The 16,825-nt window shown below is 37.5% G+C and overlaps 3 protein-coding genes across 3 annotated transcripts in view; 2 read left to right on the top strand and 1 right to left on the bottom strand.

Annotated features, from left to right (window-relative positions):
- Window positions 1–3,918, bottom strand: part of LOC136251270 (5'-3' exoribonuclease 2-like) — a 13,542-nt gene extending 9,624 nt beyond the window's left edge. The window contains exons 1-6 of the mRNA XM_066043698.1: window positions 3,673–3,918; window positions 3,437–3,621; window positions 2,694–2,860; window positions 2,583–2,644; window positions 776–865; window positions 347–470 (exon numbers count right to left, since the gene is read on the bottom strand). Coding sequence (XP_065899770.1) covers window positions 347–470; window positions 776–865; window positions 2,583–2,644; window positions 2,694–2,860; window positions 3,437–3,621; window positions 3,673–3,747 — 703 coding nt within the window. The 5' untranslated portion in view covers window positions 3,748–3,918. The remainder of the gene's footprint in view (window positions 1–346; window positions 471–775; window positions 866–2,582; window positions 2,645–2,693; window positions 2,861–3,436; window positions 3,622–3,672) is intronic.
- LOC136251299 (enoyl-CoA hydratase domain-containing protein 3, mitochondrial-like) lies at window positions 3,887–4,853 on the top strand. Its single transcript, XM_066043743.1, has one exon. It carries the CDS (start codon window positions 3,944–3,946, stop codon window positions 4,799–4,801), a length of 858 nt encoding a protein of 285 aa, XP_065899815.1. The 5' UTR covers window positions 3,887–3,943; the 3' UTR covers window positions 4,802–4,853.
- On the top strand, window positions 4,848–16,825 carry LOC136251291 (putative ferric-chelate reductase 1 homolog). Its single transcript, XM_066043734.1, has 14 exons — window positions 4,848–5,018; window positions 5,084–5,137; window positions 5,195–5,329; window positions 6,910–7,014; window positions 11,320–11,372; window positions 11,431–11,495; window positions 12,568–12,720; window positions 12,959–13,056; window positions 13,640–13,729; window positions 15,218–15,268; window positions 15,799–15,845; window positions 15,896–15,954; window positions 16,009–16,140; window positions 16,533–16,825. The coding sequence occupies exons 1-14, from the start codon at window positions 4,953–4,955 to the stop codon at window positions 16,769–16,771; spliced, it is 1,347 nt and encodes a 448-aa protein (XP_065899806.1). The 5' UTR covers window positions 4,848–4,952; the 3' UTR covers window positions 16,772–16,825.

Genomic DNA, 16,825 nt, shown 5'->3' with positions numbered 1-16,825 from the left:
GTAACGGAAATCGTCTGTATTATTCATAGTGGCTATTTTGATTGTAGAAGTGCTTTTCGAACAGTTCTTAATTTGTAATATTGTGTAACGGGTTGAACATAGCTGACAATGAAGCGTAAACGATACTTCACTTTTCAGATGATAATTGATAGCTGGGGGCACACAGTGCCATTTTTTTCTTTTGATGCGGTATACGTGGGTTCACCAGTCATAATATTTATAAAAAAAAGTTAACAAACAAGTACACAAAATTTGGAATTTTCAACTAGAGTAGGGACTCTATAGTCCCTACTCTAGTTGAAAATTCCAAATTTTGTGTGTGTGCTCCCATACAATATTGGCATACCATCAGCTCCATACAGGCAGTGATGAGTATTTGGGTCATGTCCCTCACTGGCTCGTTGATGTCTGATATAATCCATGATCTTGTGTTCTCCTTCTCCAGGTACATTAGCATCTGACAAGATTACCTACAGTGTAGTGACAATCATAGACTTCATAGGAACCCCTCCATACACTGTGAAACCATGTTAAAATTGTCCGTAATACAAAGTGCCCTGATTTCAGCATCTACACAAGCTGTGCTTTTGAAATTGCCTATTAAGCTTTTGAGCAATGCTCTAAAATTGTCTCCAATTATGCTCATTTGTGCCTCAGTAATACCAGAGCCTTGTTTATACATTGTCACAAAAGTTAACTGTATTCATGTGTTCTTTGTTACGCAGAAGTTACAGAATGTACAGATTGTCACAAAAGTTACAGGATGTAACCTCACCTTAATCCCTTGCCAGGCAAGATCAGTATTCATCTTATCATACACATAATATCGTAATGCAGCAGCCAAGTTTGCCATAAAGTCTGTGCCCTAGATATATGTAAAATAAAAATAATATCATTCCCTGAAATATAGTATAGTGACAAATTGATTTTTTTTATGGAATGAAATTCAAGGAGCTATATACTAAATAATAATTGAGTATGCGCCGGATTCAGTAGTAAAAAAAAAAGACAGTCATCATCTTTGTGGATTGGATTTAAAAAAAAAAATATTTATAAAGCAAGATGTTTCAGCAAGAAAATTAAATACGAAAAACTGTGAAGTAATTTGCTTGTGTAAACAAAAAAGCCTCTACAAAAAAGGATATGTTCCCTACTAAATTGCGATGGAACTAGCTATAGCCCAGTAGTGTCAACCAAACTCTCTTCTGGATGGCATCTTTTGATTAGAAAAGAATTCATTGTTTTAAATTTCATCAACATATGTGACCTAATTTTAGAAAACCGTCGATATCCGCACAATTTTCAAAATGCATTTTATTTGTTCTTTGTTTTCTACAGTGACAGAGGAATGGACTAGCCAAGTTTCAGCTTCCTAAGTTAAGCAGCGTTGGAAATACAGCACTAGACATCCGGACGAGCAAATAATTTGATATGTACAGAAGCTATCGAGAAAAGAATCTACAGGCGCTTACATAAACCATCATAACTTACTGATACAACGACATACGGAATTGAATCTTGGCTCATTGTGTTCGCCATGAATTTGTGCATCCACCAAGGTATAGTTGTTTCCCCGGGCATGCTTCTTTGTTCGAGAAGGAAGGCAAATTCACTGAAAAACAATCCTAGGTAAATTCTTTCGTCACCGCAACGTAAACAAGCATCTGTAACTTTGGAATCTTTTCGTGTATGGAGATGAAACAAAGATTTTTGTACTCCCCATGGACAGGCGAACACAATGATACCCAGGATTTATTCATTGGTGGCTTAATTCGCCCACCAGCGAGGCAATAAAAACTTGCATAATTTTTTTCTGGAGCTTGCGTTTTTTACCCATAGTTTTTAAGTGCGTTTTATTACAAAAGTACTGATGTGCGTATATTGACGGTTTTCCAAAATTCGGTCACATATTACCGTATAGCCTAAATATTTCAAGGTTAAGCAATGTTGCTGAAAATAAAATTTCTGCGGATTAGCAAACACTCCCAAAATGTATTAGGCTATATGGAGGTCAAAACATTTCAAGGGTAAAATTTCGCTGATAACACCCAAAACTGCGAAATCACTGAAAATTCCCCCCCCCCCTCAAAATATTTAGACTATACGGTATATGACTGATGAATGTTTTGATGGTCTATTTTCCTGGTTTGTGGCAATAAGAAAATCTAATCCAAACAGCCCAGCTGTGAAAAGGGATGATATCAAAGGTGACAGCCAAGAAATGGCTGAAATGATTCAGCCAAGCTGTGAAAAAAGGGGTGCAGCCTTTCAAAAATTGGTAAAGATGTGATATTAAAGGTGGCAACCTTTTTCATTGCTAGGCTGTTTTGGATTAGATATCATTTCTTTTTGTATTTGTATATGCAAGCACCAAAGCTGGCTTTTATCTTTTTCTGCAGGTAAGCAGAACTAGATTACCATTTAACATATTTTTTGCATCATTTAGTAACTTCATAATATTGTTTGTTGAATATCACAGCTATTGAGATATCATTTGTCAAAAATGACAAAAAATTTGCATCAAACTTCAAATACGTATTTGAATTTACATATCACATGACATTACATGACGGTTAACTCACTGGTGTAATGCAATTGCTATCAAAGTGGGAACTTGAAGATTTTTCAGGTGGCAGCTGACAACCTATTGATGCAAGAGAAACATTTGATTTTTAAGAACAGTGTGTATTTACCTCTTTCTATCAATTCAGTTCGTATCTTTTTGATGTCCTCTCTTTTGTCTCGGCTTTCCTTTGCAGCACGGAAACGTCTTGACCTTTGCTGGTTCATTTTGGCCCTTGGAGCTACTCCATCAATGGCCATGTAAAGAAGCTTCCTTGGTCGTACTATGTTAAAAATCCTACAACAAAACAGCACAATGATTGTATTCCAAAGAACACCAACAACCACTGGATGTTGTATTAGGTATTTCCCGTGACCCTCAATAGTCGCAATACAATGATGGGGTTCACTGGGATTTGTTAGATATTTAGATCTGACTTCACGCAAGCTTCAAGGCAATGTATTTTGTTTTCTAAAAATCGCTTGAGTTCTGGATGAAATTACAGTTTGGTGCACATAGCTTCACCAGACTTGTCATGTCCGTATTTTATAAACAAAACAGTGATGCTTCACTGCATTATACTGAGATTGACATGCTACCCTCCTCAATAGATCAAATTATGTGTAATTTGTTTTAGTGGCACTTAAAACATGTCTAACCTCCTCAGTATGAATGCTATCACTGACTGATTAAATGGTGACTATTGGCCAATTTGATACATGAACAGATTACTTACACAGTTAAACTGGAAAAGGCTCAACTACGGACACATCCCTAAAATTTACCTTATCCAACACTTTGACGATAGTGTTATGGCATAGCACAGATGCACAAGTGCAGCAGTGTATATTTGTGTTGTATGTGAGTGCATACCTGTCAATGTATTCAAAAATGGCAATAAACATTTCTTCCTCATTCTCTGGAGCTGCCTTGTCTTCCGGATGACTACATGGGTGGATAATTCCATTCATGTCCAAATACAAATTGTCAAATTCTACATCATTGGGATTTGGCTGAGAGGCATCAACTGGAATCTTTACACCACCGACTAGTTTGCGCTACAAACACAGCACATACTCATATTTACATCATGGCAGTACACCCATCACCTTCTGCTCCACGCAATGGACTATAATTGAAGGGTACTTCTTGGATAGCCAACGAAAAAAGGCGGGAACTCCCATCACCCCAGCTGAACTAACGTATAATGCGACTCACTCGGGAAGTTATACGTGATACATTTTCAGATAAGAGACAGTATACTTAATCTTCTGCAGTGCCCTCCACAACGAGTCCACCACACCACTGTTTCTTAATATAGCGCACCAGTAAGTATCAACAAAATTCCGTAAAATATCGTAGGACTTAAGTTAAGGTGAAATGGCCGTCTTTATCAGAAAAGTCAGGAGTACTGTATTGCTACGACACAGATTTTCAGCCTCAATTTCAAGCTCTGAAGCTACTGAGCTGGTTAAAAGAAGCTTCCCTAAAGATGGAATAGCATATCTGACATTGAATGATCCAAAGAAAAGGAATGCCTTGTCGTTCAACATGCTTTCCCAGCTAAAAGAAGAATTCGCGGATCTTGCAAATAAGAAAGGCACCAGAGTAATTATTGTTAATTCTGAAGGACCGGTGTTTTCTTCTGGCCACAATCTCAAGGAACTACTTAGTGAAAATGGCAAAGAATTTCACCAGCAGATATTTCACAAGTGCTCAGAGGTAATGCAACTAATTCAAGACATACCCATACCAGTTATTGCTCAAGTCAGAGGACTGGCTACAGCTGCTGGTTGCCAGCTTGTAGCCAGTTGTGACATAGCAGTAGCTTCAGATAAAGCTCAATTTGCAACCCCTGGTGTAAAAATTGGTCTATTTTGTTCAACACCCGGCGTGGCACTATCCAGAGCTGTACCCAGAAAGAAGGCCCTACAAATGCTGTTCACTGGAGACCCAATATCAGCCCAAGATGCACTTCTCCACGGACTTGTGAGTCATGTAGTTCCAGAGGACAAGCTTGAAGAAGAGACGATGGAAATTGCGACAAAGATATGCAATTCAAGTAGTGCAATTATTGGTCTGGGAAAGGCATGCTTTTATCAGCAGATCAACATGAATAGGAATCAAGCCTACCAACTGGCTGAAGGAACTATGGTTCACAATCTTGGATTTGTTGATGGACAAGAAGGCATTGAAGCTTTCGTAGCTAAGCGACAACCAGTGTGGTCAAATAAATAATTGTAATTTATTTTGTGGCGTTTTTAAATAATTTGATTTTGTGAATTACAAATTGTTTTACTGGCATGGGCGGTACGTCTATGGTGTAAATACAAAGAAGTCGATAGTGAAAGGCATTCAAGGGAGTCTCGCATTTTCGACTTGGTATTCAATGAATTGTACTTTCTTCACGTTACTTTTATTGTCCTACCTTTTCACTGTTACTCACAGTGACACGGTAAGTTTCTTCGCGTAATTTTCAGGTTTAGTGTTAGATATTCGATTTGTTACTCTCGAAATTAGGGTGGTATACATCACGTCGTGAGCAGACACGAAGATGATGATAAAATATCTCTGGTGAGTTGATTTTCAAAGGTCAACATAATTATTTTTGCATGCGCATATTACATCTAGAGCAAGCGTGGCTGCTCCTATCGCGTTTCTTGGCAAGCAGAAGGCAATAAAATTAATTTTGCTGTGAAGACAACACCAGGACCACCACATACACCATTATGGGTAGCACTTGGACTCTCCACAACTTCCAACATGGTAAATGATGTTATTAATCACTTTTCCCAATAGCAGGCAGGTGATTTGCACAAAAAACGCTGTAGTCATTACTCGGTTACATAAAATGCTGCTACAGTGGATTAGTTTGTGGAATTTAACCCTATGATTACTCTGAATGCAACTTTGAAGTAAATGACAGGCGTTATAGAGGAAATCATTAATGGAATCTTGAAAGGACAATTCTATGAATTACGCAAAAACAACTTTCCAGGCCTGGTAATATTTGTTGTGTATAGACTGTTGGGCATTATGAACAGATGTATTGTAAAAAAAAATAAATATAAAATAATGTGTGGAGTCTCCAAGCTGAAGCTATAAAAATGCTATGTGTAAAGCAAATAACATTATATTTAACCTAGAACTCCTTACAAGTGAAGCATACTTACCAACTGAAGTCCCTTTGAAATACCGCTAAATAGGTAATTTATAGTAGGTTCATGTGTTCCTGCCAAATATAGTAAGGTGAACATGTGTTCACTCCCAATGGATTTGTACCTATGTTTTCATGTTGTAAACATTTTTGCATGAATCGTCTATATTGCTACCTTGGACCATTATAAATGTATGGGATATTTTAAAGCCTCATAACTTACTTGTTCTTGCCCATATCAAAGCACTTTTTTGATAAACAGTTTCGGCATTATGCCAATAACAAACTCCCAACCTTAATTTTATTCTTCAAATCATTTCTGAATACATATTGGCATCTTAATACAGTACAGTAAAACGGTCTAATCAGGTCACCATATAAGGTCACTCCTCTAATCTGGTCATTAGGAGTTACCATCAATGAGCCATTGACAGTTTCATAGTATAGAAGCAGTCATACCTAAGCCCAGTTGTGTTTGTTGGGAAACAGCCAACCAAGTGTTCGTGGCCCACTGGATGTATACAAAGTACCGGTCTGATGAAAAGGTCTGCAAATTTTGAGCCTAAGGTCATAAGAATAGAGAAAAGTAAAAATTTCACAATTACCCAACGATATAAACATTTTTCACAATAACTTTTGTGGGGGAATACAATAGATTTCCACCATTTTTAGTGGAATAACTATTCTCTGTCCTAGGTATGCATGTTGAATGTAACTGGTGAAATAAGTGAGTGATAGGGTAAAATGAATTCTATTTCTGTAAATCACTGCTTTGTTGTACAGTATGGGTAAATAAATTGAGTAGGAGTCGGTCAGTGTACACGTATATTGCTACAAAAAGATGTCTTCCCTCATAGTGCTGAATATCATGATATAACATGAAAACCTGATCAGTGATGAGGCCATCTGTCTAATTTCCCCCAATGCATCATTTGTGTACCAATTGTGTATACATGTGCTGCTGGGCCACTGTTGGTGATATATTGCTCTCCAATACATGAACACAGCTTGCCTAGATGGCATCACAGCTCTCTGCATTTTTATCTGACAAGACAGTAACTTTTTGATTTTTGTGTGTTGAATGCCTTCAAAGGCTAGTACTTGGCCATATAATACACACGTGCACACAACCAACACACACACACACACACATTGAAATACATACCATCATTATTCCATTTTCTTTTAGCCCAATACAGTGTTTGTGGCATGCTGGAGTGCCAGTGATCAGATAGTGGTATTGAAGACTGGGGAGACTATCCAATATAAGATCAAACATATTGACAAAAATCAGGTACAAAAGTAGTGCACAATTGTTAAGTCAAAATTCTTGTGTGTGTGTGTGTGTGTGTGTGTGTGTGTGTGTGTGTGTGTGTGTGTGCGTGCGTGCGTGCATGCACACGCATGTTTATGTAATGTGTACTCTGTGTGTATGCAATGTATACAATTGTGTGCCTGTACATGTTTACGGTATCCGTGGACATATAATAAACATTAAATATTTTAGATATAAGGTTTAACTCAACTACTATTGAAAGAGTATTTAATCCATTGATAGCCAAATTCTCAGAGACCACTGGCCGAATCGCCGAATCACGTCACACTAACCATCAAATACACAGAACTACTTAGTAATCATATATCTAAATACTCGCTATAAACTAAGGAGATTGACTATGTTGTTTCTGTTTACATAACAGTAACCACAACAAAGTTATCAAACAACAAAGTCTAAACTTTGCAGCCTGAACAAACAACAACGGAAACCGACCAACTGTTTATAAAGATTACTTACACTCCAACAGAACTATTCTATGCAGTTTACTTACAATGCGATCCATTCCACAGCTGGTTTCTTTGTGATTTGCCCCCTTTTTCCTGTTGCGCATGCTTATATGCACTTGTGTCCACCACATCTGGGATAAGCAACCGACTATTGACTTCACTTGTCTCCATCGATGTTCAACATTTCGTTATTTTATCAAATACTTTTCAACTTGTAAAACAATTTAGCTTGCTGATTGTGAAAGGTTGCACTTTGCGCTATGAACTACAGCACTAGGACCATGTAGTGACTGCTCTATTAGAGTAGTTAGTACATGTGATCACACCTTAACCATTTGAAGTGATGGACACGTGTGGTTCTCTTTCCTCTTCTTAATATTTAAGGCTTTGAAGTTAATGGGTGAAATATTTTTATTTATATAGATTAATTATGTGACATGAGCACATTGAGCAATATGGTAAATTGTATTCACATAAATGAAGGCCCATTCAGTTTTACTAGATGAATAAAAAATCGAAAATTTTAAGAGGGAGAATAGGGATCGCTGAAAAAAGCCATGAAACAAGAAGGGATCACTGGGATGGTAATGTAAACCACAAATCCCTATCTGTCATAAATCTTTAGTTACATGCTCTCAAACGAGTCAAAATAGGGATTTGTGGTTTACATTACCACCCCAGTGATCCCTTCTTGTTTCATGGCTTTTTTCAGTGATCCTTATTCTCCCTCTTAAAATTTTCATCTATAGTATGTTCACGTTGAGCTGAATCCTCAAAAACATTTAATAACTCATGGGTGCAATTACACACCATTTTGAAATTTGGCTCATTTGTAGTACTGCTTGACCCGCTAAAAATATTTCAAAATCTTTTTGTTCAAATGTTTGACATCATAATTACGGCCATTAAAAATTTTCACAATACATTTCCTATGGAGAAGCCATATAAACACAGTGTCCATTACAGCGCTTTCCCGAACTTTTGATGGAGCCAAACTGTATGTGTCTGTTGTTAACACCTTTGTTGTTACCAATAATCATCTGGTTGGCTGAAATGTTAACTCTGTTGAGATAACATCCACTTTTAATTTTAACTGTTTTTCAGGGTTCAGCTCAACGTGAACATACTATAGTTTATGTACTTTTTATTAATCAAGTAGTGAATTTGTTTTATTGATAATGAAGACTGTTGTGAATAGTGTAAGTTTGCATTCTGCATAGTAACACCGTCAGCGTTTCAGTACACACATGAAACTGATCAAATATCAAATTGCAATGTGCATACAGACTGAGAGTCTCCTAATATGAGCTATACAATTTATATTACTTGTGCCTTTAATAGCTGTCAAATTCAGTGCAAGGATTGTTATACACTTGACTGCATTATTAAAGTATTTACGTGACTGCTCTATTAGAGTATATTTAATCTGGATAACCCACCCACATACAATAATCACGGAGCGAAAAAAAACCACCTTGCAACAAAGTCTTCAACTCAGATTAAACTTACTGCATTTGATAAAGACAGATTCTATTAGCAACAAGCAGCACACACCAAAAAACCAAACTCTGAGTGTGATCTTGTATGGCTTCTCGTGCATAATGGCATTTTGGCAAGAAGAATCAGCCCAGTTTGGGTTGTTTCTATCTGAAAACGAAACCAAAAATAGGTCATGGACACACACAATGATCCATTCAGCAAGCCTTGCTACTTTTTATCCCAGGATTCTCCTTGTAAACTTTGCTATGTCTGTGAAGAATAATAATAATGATATAATAATATGAAGAAACGGGCAAATTTCAGTGTTGTCTGAAATACACATACTGTTTCCTTTTCACTTGATACTTACTAGTGGATCTATACTCATTGCAAAGAACCACTAGAGGGTTGTTGAGGGATGCTGGTTTTTAGGTGTACGTTCTATTAGAATTTTTGCAACAAAAAAAACATGGGTGATCCCTATTATGAACCCACTATTGTGGTTCATGATACAGAAACACTCTAATAGAACATACACCTAGTGACCTACAGTACACTGCACTACTCTAAAATTTGAGTAGTCATTTTCAATGTTTAAGGGTAGGGGTAGTGGAGAAGGGGGGCTGTAGCCCCTGCCAAAATTATGGAGGAGCTTAGCCTCCCTCTAAAATTATCTGTAGTTGTCATTGAGAGCCTAGCTCATTAGCATCAATAATTCGAGATACTCTAATAGAGCAGTCACAGAATTCTTCAGAGGAGCAGTGTAGTAAATTATGTATGTAGTTATAAATAAGGAAATATAGTTGATGGAGGGTAGCTATTGTCAGCAGGGATTCACCTTTCTTTTCTTTTTTTGGTTTGCACGTGGCCCATGAAAAAACATTACCCAAAAACCAGCCTCACTTTTCCATAACGACGATGAGGCAGTATTGAAACTAAGCCCAAACAAGCCTTCAGATTGACCTGAAATGCTTTCAACAAGTTGCTATAGTATGGAATTTAAAAAAAAAAAAAAAATTAAATGGAATTTTCTAGAGACTGACTGGCTGAGTAGCTGACTGACAAGTGTAACTCAATGACGGCTAAGGCTACGGGCTTGATTTTTTTCACTATTCAAAGTTGCTTCAGCCAGATACGTGCCTTTTGGCATACCGCAGTACATATAATGCATTCTTCATGGACTTACCAGTGTCCTCCTTTGTGTCTCATTTATCTTGGCTGACAGCAAAAGGTGTCGATTTAGCAGTAGCATGTGATGGCTTCCCATCGTAACAGAAATCGTCCGTATTTTTCATAGTGGTTACTTTGATTACAGAGGTGCTTTTTGAGCAGTTCTTGATTCGTAATGCTGTGTAGCGGGTTGAACATAGCTGACAACAAAGTATAATGAATACTTCACTTTTCAGATGATAATTGGTAGCTGGGGCACACGGCACCATTCTTTCTTTTGATGCGGTATGCGTGGGTTCACCAGTATAATTTTATTTTACAAAAAAAAAACGTTAACAAACAAGTACACAAAAAAAATTGGAATTGTCAACTAGAGTAGGGACAATAGCACATCGATAAAAAGTAGCTGGAGTGGTGCACTCCAGCTCATTTCAGTACTTTTAATTGATGTGCAATGATCCCTACTCTAGTTAAAAATTCCAATTTTTTTTGTGTACTTGTGGATAAACGAGGGCCAGATAGCCTGTACTAATATTGTAATATATACACTACACTATACACTATACATTTACCACAATACACACACGTGTACACACTCAACACACTACACACATTAGGGTTGGAACGAAGGTCAAATTTTAACCTCAAAAGCTACCAAAGCTTCAAAGCTTTGTTGATCATGTCATGTTGGTAGGTGTGCACCAATATGGTCTCACACATTGTTGCAGCTGCACTACTGGCTCTAGTACAGCTGCAAATGGAGCAAAATTTGTCAATGATACAGTAGTTGCATGCTTCCAGGAAGCACATGGCATTTTGACTGATAGACATGCCAATATCCATGGTTGGAGGCCTGGAGGGGTAAAATAAGGTTATAAACCTTCAAAGCTTCCGAAGCTTTTTTTTTTCTAGACCTAACACACATGCACACAGTTCACTGCACACCCACGCACGCACGCACACAGTTCACTGAGTGCGCGCACACACACACACACGCACACACACACACACACACACATACACACGCACACACATTATTAAAACATCCGTATATATAGTATGTAGAAAAGCCTTAAGAATCTTTTCAGAGACCTGTCAATCCAGGCACAAGTATAACACCCTTAAATAAGGCTACAGTGTTTCATATGTGTCTCTTGTGTTATAGACTGATGTTACTCTTGTGGAGGGAGGGTGGACAAATGGTGAATTCTATTGCAAGTAAGCATAACAAAGTTGGGCTGTACCATAAATGTTTTGACTATCATAATTGTTTCAGCTTCACTTGGAGGGTGCCTATTGACGAGCAAAAATACTTGATCATGGCTAATGGACGTCTATCAGGTGAGCAATTAAATATGTGTGTGTGGACCTTTTATTTGAATCAAATTTGCCTCAATTAGTAGCCCAGGGTGTTCACTGCAACTATGGGTATATTATGCCTTTCATTTCATTTTTATTTGTTGAAGCTTTACAGCACAAGCGATAAAGGTCTGCAGGACTCGGTGGTCCTGCAGCCTGTTTAAAGATGTTTAAGTAATGTACATTTGTTTGTCTATCTTTTCAATATAACAACTTTTTACAGTGTGTGAGGTGTCTATTTTGGTTGTTATGTACAATGATAAAGTATCTGACAATGATAGGTAGAATTTACTTTGCTGTGTGGAGGTCTCTTATTTATGAAGAAACTTAATGGCAAGTGTCATATCAGTAAGACACCTGGCTTAATAGAGGACACTTGTTTACAACCACAATGATACCCGCAGTAATGCAATTAGCCTCTTGTGGACAATTAGTATTTGGGAAATGATGCAGTTGTGAGCTGGTTGTAATAAAGAAATTGCACTCAGGTACTCCCATTTTCGTAAGCTAGCTGGGGATTAAACCATCTCGGTAGCTGTTTAATACTTGAACAAGCTATTATCTAATTGAGTTTGTGGCCTTGCCATATTACAGCTCACCCTATAGACCTAGACAACCATGCTGGTACTGGCTATTCACATTTGCTGCCATCTTTAAGGTCACAAAGACAACTTTACAAATATCTATCATGCTTCATGCCTCTTACCATGACCTATAAATTTTTGATCACTGAAATGTCCTTGGTGTTTACAATAGGAACTCTCTATACCTACACACTGCTTCTACGCCATTGTCTAAAATGCTTAGACAATTGTAATAGTCATGTTTGAGGATATAGCCATCGGTGACATTAATAATTACTGAGGCTGATGTGCCTTGGTAATTATTGATCTCACCGATGGATTTTGAATCGTGGTTTTACAATCCTCAAAGATGCCTACTACAAGTGTCTAACTATTACATCAAATATTTCAGCATTTGAAAGCAGTTGACTTCTTCAGCTTTTTTGTAACAAAATAGAGTCTTCCACCTTTAGCCAGTTTATTTTATACAGGACCAGATCCTTCCATGGAGAGGCACACGAGCACTCCATCTGTCACATCATGGAGTTCTATAGTTGATGATGCCAGTAACAGTGAAGATGGAGAGATATTGCTGCACTGTGATTGCTACCCATCATGGAAAATTGTGATGATCAGATTTCATGGTAAACTGTGCATGTCGCATTGTCTGTTTAGTATGTTTTGTTTGTGTGTAGTGTGTGTTTGTCTGTAGCGTGTGTGTGTGTGTGTGTGTGTGTGTGTGTGTGTGTGTGTGTGTGTGTGTGTGTGTGTGTGTGTGTGTGTGTGTGTGTGTGTGTGTGTGTGTGTGTGTGTGTGTGTGAGAGAGAGAGAGAGTGTGTGTGTTTAAAAAACATGATAACATGCTTGTGTGACTTTGATTAGGAGCAATAATGGCATTGACGTTTCTTCTGTCCTTTCCACTTGGCATCATGACTGCACGTCACTTCAAGTCGATATTTGAAGGCAACATTTGGTTTAAGGTTGGTGTCACAGTGTGTGGTTTGTCCATGGTCCCAGTGTACTGTAAATCTCTGAAATCGGGCCACCTCACTTTTAAAGACATGTTGATGTGTCTATGGTCCCATTGTATTTGTGCACACACATGCACACATATACACACACGTGCGCGCGTGCACACACACACATACACACACACACACATTTAGACTCCTGAAATCTAGACACCTTGCTAATAGAGCACCATAACCACCATTATAATGATCATGAGATTTGTCCAAGGTCCCTTTTGCATTCAACTTTACTTAACATTTTATGTTAGCAGACATTGTTTTTTGTAATTGTATTCTTACTATATAACATGTCCTTCCTTATTTGTTGAAAGATTTTGTCAATTGTTACTGTATAAAACCTTTAAAACTCCCCGTATGTTTTAAGTTGTACTAATAAAATTGGGGCTAGAGGTTTGTCCTCAATAGAAATATTGTTTGTACTGTGTCCTTTATTCAAAGAGCAATACAGAGGGTGGTTTCATCCTATTCATTTCCAATAATAAGACCCATTTCTGTAGCATTACTATAGTTTCTTTTTGTTTTTTTCTAATAGATACACACCAGACTGATGGTACTTGGTGTAGCCAGTGTCGTGGTAGCAACTGTGTTTGCACTGGTACACACTTCTGGTGCTCTACATTTGGTAAGATGATCTACTGTGGTTGAAACATCATCACATTTTAGAGACTAGAGCATCACCTGGAAGTCTTAATTTAGTAGCACACCAACTGAGAGCTTACATCTTTTACGGACAGTTTCTTGTTAAAAACTTCAACACACATACAGTGGAACCTGTTAATTAGAACACTTGAAAATGAAGACACCTGTGTAATCTGGACACTTGGCAATGGTCCTAAAGTGTCCCTTAGCATGTAAATTTAGTGGAAAATCAGGACACCTTATTGAGAGGACGCTTGTGGTCAGTCCCAAGGTGTCCATACTACACAGATTTCACTGTAAATGTCAATCTTAAAAGTTTGTTGGACAGTTTCCGATGCAGTTAGCAAGTCCAATAGGCGCTTTGTGTCAACTCTGGAGTATACAAGTTCCACAAGGCATTTTGCAGTACTTATGCGCCTTTTGTCCACGTAGACATCAAAGAATTATTTCTAATAGTGTGTGGACTACAGACCACAATAGAGAATCCTTATTCTGTGACCATATCATATTTGGCTTCTCTCTATGAAATGTATTTGAGAACTGAATCAATGAATAACTGATTGTGCATAAGTTAAAAGTGTTAACATATTATAAAGCAAACAATGAAAGGACTTTAGAGTCACCTCAGTGAGTGGTAACAAGACATGTATCAATCAGTGTACTAATAATCAGTGTTGATTTGATTTTAAAGTCTTGTTGCTTGGATCATGTTACCTTATCTGGTAGGGCTTGGTCATATGATGAGCATTCATTTTAGTCAAACCTTGTATAGTATAGATGTTGCATTACTCTCACAAGTCACAATACAAGACTAGTAATTTTTGGAAGCAAATCATGACAATATATCAATGTCTTTTTTAAAGTTCCCCTTTCATTTGTGATCATAAAATTTATGTGTGTTTGTCCCATGTATCAGTTACACCACACTTTAATATTATACGAACTCTTATTTCCACACACTGATTAATAATGTTGAAACTTTCTGTTCCATTAGTAAATAAATAATGCTCACACTGGAGAGTTTGTGTTCACATAAGATAATGATTGTTTTGTTTTCTTCTCCCCTGTGCTTGACATCTGTAACATTAGCATAAATCCTATTACTTTGTTGTGACTTGTGCCTACATCTGTTATCTCTAGAGTGTATATATAACTGTAAACTGTTGACAATGGTAATGATTACGGTATTCAGACTATGTAGACTCTTTGCTGTATGTGGCAATACTGTTATGATTTATCAGCTTTATTTAGACCTTACTGTAACTTGTGACTTTAGTGTGTGGAAGGTGGTGGACAATGGGTTTGTTTTGATGCATCAGCTGTTCTGTTTGAATGTTTCAACATTCAATCGTCTATCATTTTACTTGTTTGTGTTTTTTTTGTTTGTTTTTTTGTTTTTTTAATTTTATCATTTTTGTGTGTATAGCTTTCTACACAATGGATTTTATTTAATGTTATCTTACTCTGACAGGGAATTCATCAGGTTTTTGGTGCCATCTTCATACCATTTGTATTACTGCAAGTAAGTTGTGGCATAACTGCTACTGTTCAGTAATGTTGCCATGAAATATGATAACTGTCAAGGTTTGGGAGTACATTGATCAAAAGAAACTTCCACATAGAACCCTTCATATATGCCTTTTCTGTCTGCCAGTAGCTATTAGTTTACAGCAACTGTTAATCCTTCAAAGCTGGAAAATGTATAAGAAAATGTATAGTTTGTGTATGTATGTGTGTGTGTGCGTGCGTGCGTGCGTGTGTGCGTGCATGCGTGTGTGTGTACTACAAAACATGAGTAACACACCTTAACACTATTTTGGTCAATGCTGCTAACAACATGTATGGCTTATAGTTTCAGCTGGTCAGTCCTGTGTGGATAATTTGTATGTGTCCTAGAACATAACTTGATGATAATAAATCATCTATGAGCTTACCTCTCCCTTAAAGGCAGCTTATGTGGGCCCAGCCCTTCACTGCATGTGTCAACTTTACACTGTGATGTGTTTGTTGTATAAAAGCAATTACTCTGTTGGTTTCTCTCTTCATACACAGCCAGTGGTGGCATTGTTCAGGCCACATCCTAACCCATTGGATGCAAAGTGAGTCAAAAAAGAGTATGTGTTGGTGCTATTTAATGAGGTCATTGCAGGAGAAAAGTGTTTAATCTATTTCATCGTACCTTAGGGATCTCTATTCTTAGTTTAGGAGGTAAGACATGATCTTTACCTGTGCAGCTCAGTGTTGTGTTTTCTTTGTCTCCAGTTTTAGAGTGTTTTTTGGGAGTGTATACACTTCAAGTGGACTTCAGAGAGGTCTTGTACATTCTACTGGCATTAGCTACTATTGGACTGATCACTTTTGCAGTTGTATTTGAATATGCTCAGTCTAAATTAAGTTAGTCTATAACAATGGAAAAGCCTCAAACTAGGTCACCTACTGGTCTCCTTGATAGTCAGGATACATGGGAAGTACAAGTGCCCCTCAAATCATAACTACTCACTTTTACTAAGGATGCTCAGAGTTGAATGGGATGGGCTTGACTTTATTTTCTTGTCTGGTTTATACACAAGCTGTACAATTCTGTATTAGTGCCAAAGAATAGCATTTTGTGAATAGAGTTTATGGTGTTGTAACGACAATGTGCTGGCTGTTCCAGTTCAGAACTAGTTTCCCAGTCTGTGACCAAGATAGGGTTTCTGGGCTAGGCTATTATATGTACTTAGCACAAACATGTTGATACTGTGTGCAGCCTAACTTTGTTATTATCTAAATGTATTGTACATTAGGAACACACAGTACTTCAGCTCGCTATAGTAAAATTCCTATGGATGGAGATGACAGTGATGCAGCCAGTGAAGGAGTGGCTTTCGTGGATACTGAACCTTCTGCCATGACAAAGACTTCATCCAGTGATACTTCAGCATTTTCTCCACAGTGCATGAATGCCTTGTACTATTTGTTTGTACTTAGTGTGTTTACCATGACCGGACTGTTTGTTGCATTTTTATTTTATGAGATTCCATGATGTTTGACCGTTGTAGTGTGTTAACTTTTAATTAATTAATTTATTTATACTCAA

Source organism: Dysidea avara, chromosome 3, assembly GCF_963678975.1.
Source record: "Dysidea avara chromosome 3, odDysAvar1.4, whole genome shotgun sequence".
Classification (NCBI taxonomy): domain Eukaryota; kingdom Metazoa; phylum Porifera; class Demospongiae; order Dictyoceratida; family Dysideidae; genus Dysidea; species Dysidea avara.
The sequence above is the reverse complement of the archived record's forward strand: the minus strand, read 5'-3'. Positions and strand labels throughout refer to the sequence as shown.

Coding starts and splice junctions, on each gene's coding strand:
- LOC136251299 (XM_066043743.1), top strand. CDS start 3,944: ATGGCCGTCTTTATCAGAAAAGTCAGGAGTACTGTATTGCTACGACAC.
- LOC136251291 (XM_066043734.1), top strand. CDS start 4,953: ATGAATTGTACTTTCTTCACGTTACTTTTATTGTCCTACCTTTTCACT. Junction 11,496..12,567: donor GGCTAATGGACGTCTATCAG/GTGAGCAATTAA, acceptor TATTTTATACAG/GACCAGATCCTTCCATGGAG. Junction 15,269..15,798: donor TACCATTTGTATTACTGCAA/GTAAGTTGTGGC, acceptor CTTCATACACAG/CCAGTGGTGGCATTGTTCAG.